Source organism: Gavia stellata, chromosome 3 (assembly GCF_030936135.1).
Source record: "Gavia stellata isolate bGavSte3 chromosome 3, bGavSte3.hap2, whole genome shotgun sequence".
NCBI lineage: Eukaryota > Metazoa > Chordata > Aves > Gaviiformes > Gaviidae > Gavia > Gavia stellata.
Window position 1 is genome coordinate 43791469 of NC_082596.1, and position 2644 is coordinate 43794112.

The 2644-nt window shown below is 67.5% G+C and overlaps 1 protein-coding gene across 1 annotated transcript; it reads right to left on the minus strand.

The window, feature by feature from the left end:
- Positions 1 to 515: 515 nt before the first annotated feature.
- On the minus strand, positions 516 to 2352 carry LOC132316748 (transcription factor SOX-17-like). The gene is made up of 2 exons (XM_059815513.1): positions 2055 to 2352; positions 516 to 1774 (listed from the first exon to the last, which is right to left on the minus strand). Exons 1-2 carry the CDS (start codon positions 2350 to 2352, stop codon positions 864 to 866), a joined length of 1209 nt encoding a protein of 402 aa, XP_059671496.1. The 3' UTR covers positions 516 to 863.
- Between the last annotated feature and the right edge of the window lie 292 nt (positions 2353 to 2644).

Here is a 2644-nt window from a genome sequence, read left to right on the forward strand (position 1 = left end):
ATTTACTGCTCTTGTTCTCCGCAGGGGAGATCTGGTATCCCCCGTTGCCACCGCCTTCCCCGATGCAGCAAGAGCAGCTACTTGGGATACAGAAGACATTCTCTCCGGGGAGGTGCTTTCACTAGCGCATCCAGTGTGTCCACAATTACGTTAAAAACAGACCCAAAGCTACTTCGGTAAGAGCTTTCTTACAGTCTTTTTATACTTCAAAACATAAAATAGGTCACCTTTTTTTTTTTAATTCAGTCATATTAAACAACCGTCTAAGAAACCACCAATAAAGTTTAAAAAAAAATTTAAAAAAGTAACGTTGAGTAGACAGTTTCTGAACGCTCAAAGTTTGGTTTATAATTTGAGCAAGAGAGACAGAAGAAGACTATGTTTAGAGAAAGGTTGACAGGACCTAATGCTTAGTGCAAGAGACATTAGTAAAAGTAGTTTAAAAAGCAATAATAATCGATTACAACGGACGATAACATCTCTTTGAGGAGATATCAGTGACCAGTTTTATTATTTTCCCTTTATTTGTAAAAGTGCAAAATTATCTGTACAAATCCAACATATAAAACCCAGCACTCTGTACAACATTACAAAAGCATATGGATCTTTAACAAGATCTCAGAAATTGTATCCCAGGTGTGTAATTAGTATCACGATTCCACAGCAGGAACAGTTTTACATGTCACTGTCGGACAGCGATGGAAAGACCCGCACCGCCTGGACAGCGAGACGGCGCATCGCCTTTTAAACCTCGAGCAGGTCGCGGATACCCTGTCAGTTCTCAAGATTCAAATAAATTACATAAATAGGAGGGGGGCGGGGCGCCTCCCTGCCAGTCCGTGGCGCGGCCCCGAGCGAGTCCCTCACACGTCGGGGTAGCCGCAGTAGTAGACGGCGCTGCTGGCGTCCGACACCGCCGAGGAGATGGGCCCCGCGCCCTCGGGCGCCGGCAGCCCGGCGGCGTCGTGGCCCGCGAAGGGCAGCCCCAGCTCGGGCTTGCAGGCGAAGCGCAGGTACTGCTCGAACTCGGTGCGGTCCACCTCGCCCAGCAGCTCCTCCTGCGGCAAGTGCTCCAGCTGCTCCCGGCACGGCGCCGCCTCGGGCGGCGGCGACGGCTGCCCGACCGCCCCCGGCGGCAGCGGCGGCGGGCCGCGCCCCGGGCCCGGCGGCTGGCACGCCTGCCCGTAGTAGGCGTGCAGCGGCGCCGGGCAGCCCAGCAGCCCCTGCAGCGAGCCGCCCGGCCCCAGCGCCTCGCCGGGCGGCAGGTGCCGGCGCAGCGCGGCGCCCGCCGGGCTCTCGGCCGCCGCCGGCGGGTACTCGGCCGCCGGGTGCGGGGCGTAGCCGTAGGGCACCAGCGCGCACTCCTCCTGCAGCCCCGCCGCGAAGAAGGGCGCCTCGCTCTCCGCCGCGTCCAGCGGCGACGGGTCCGGCGTCGGCAGGCTGTAGCCGTCGAAGGCGGCGCCCAGCGGCGGACAGTCCCGGTAGTGGCCCGCCGCCGCCGCGTAGCCCTGCTCGGCGTAGGGCAGGCCCAGACCCTCCACGCACATCCTGCCGCCGCCGCCGCCGGCCTCGCTGCCCAGCCCGGGCCCCGCCGCCTCCGCCAGGCCGTGCTGCAGGAAGCCGCTCTCCACCCGCTTCAGGCGCTTCACCTGCTTCCGCCGCCGCGGCCGGTACTTGTAGTTGGGGTGGTCCTGCATGTGCTGCACCCGCAGCCGCTCCGCCTCCTCCACGAACGGACGCTTCTCCGCCAGCGACAGCGCCTTCCACGATTTACCTGCGCCCACGAGCACCGTCAGACCGGCCGCCCACCGGCGGGCACCGACCCCCGGCCCCGACGGCGCCGCCGCCGCCGCTGCCCCCGCCCGCAGCCCGGCCCCCGGCCCCCGAGCCCCGCCGGGGCGGCCGGCTCCTCGCCCTCACAGACCCGCCCGCCGGGACCCCCGGCACGCCGCCAGCCCCCGGGCGCCCCCGGCCCCTGCCCGCAGCCCGGACCCCGCCACCCGCCCGGGCTCCCCGCTCTCGCGGACCCGCCCGCCGGCAACCCCCGCGCTCACCCAGCATCTTGCTGAGCTCGGCGTTGTGCAGGTCCGGGTTCTGCTGCGCCAGCCGCTTGCGCTCGTCCTTCGCCCACACCATGAAGGCGTTCATGGGCCGCCGGATCCGCGCCTCGCTCTTGCTCCGGCCGCCCGCCGGCCCCGACGGCGCCGCCTCGCCCTTCGCCTTCGCCTCGCCCAGCGGGCTCAGCGACTCTGCCCACGGGCAGGGGCCCATGGCCGGCATCATGGTGGGGAGCGAGCACCGCCCCTGCGCCTGGTCGTCGCTGCTGGCGTAGCCCGCATCGGGGCTGCTCATCTCGGGACGCGCCGCCGCCAAGGCCGACAGCTCCGACGGGGCCGCGGCACGGGCTCGGCGCTCGGGCCCCGCTCGCGGCTGGCGGCTGCCGGCGCCGGCCCTATTTGAGCTGCGGCGCGGCCAATGGGGCCGCGGGGGCGGGCGCGCCGCGGGACGGCGGCGGCGGCGGCGGCTCCCGCTGCGGCGCGGGGCGGCCCCCGGGGCTCCTCCCGGCCCGGCCCGGCCCGGCCCCTGAGCAGGTCGGGGGGTCCAGCGCGGGCAGCGCTGCCCCCGCCCCCGTGGAACCGGGGAG

Bases quoted from the DNA above. Each gene is read 5' to 3' on its own strand.
- LOC132316748 (XM_059815513.1), bottom strand. From the start codon at position 2,352: ATGAGCAGCCCCGATGCGGGCTACGCCAGCAGCGACGACCAGGCGCAG. The intron at 1,775-2,054 runs GTGAGCGCGGGG...TCGTGGGCGCAG, and splicing joins CGAGCTCAGCAAGATGCTGG to GTAAATCGTGGAAGGCGCTG.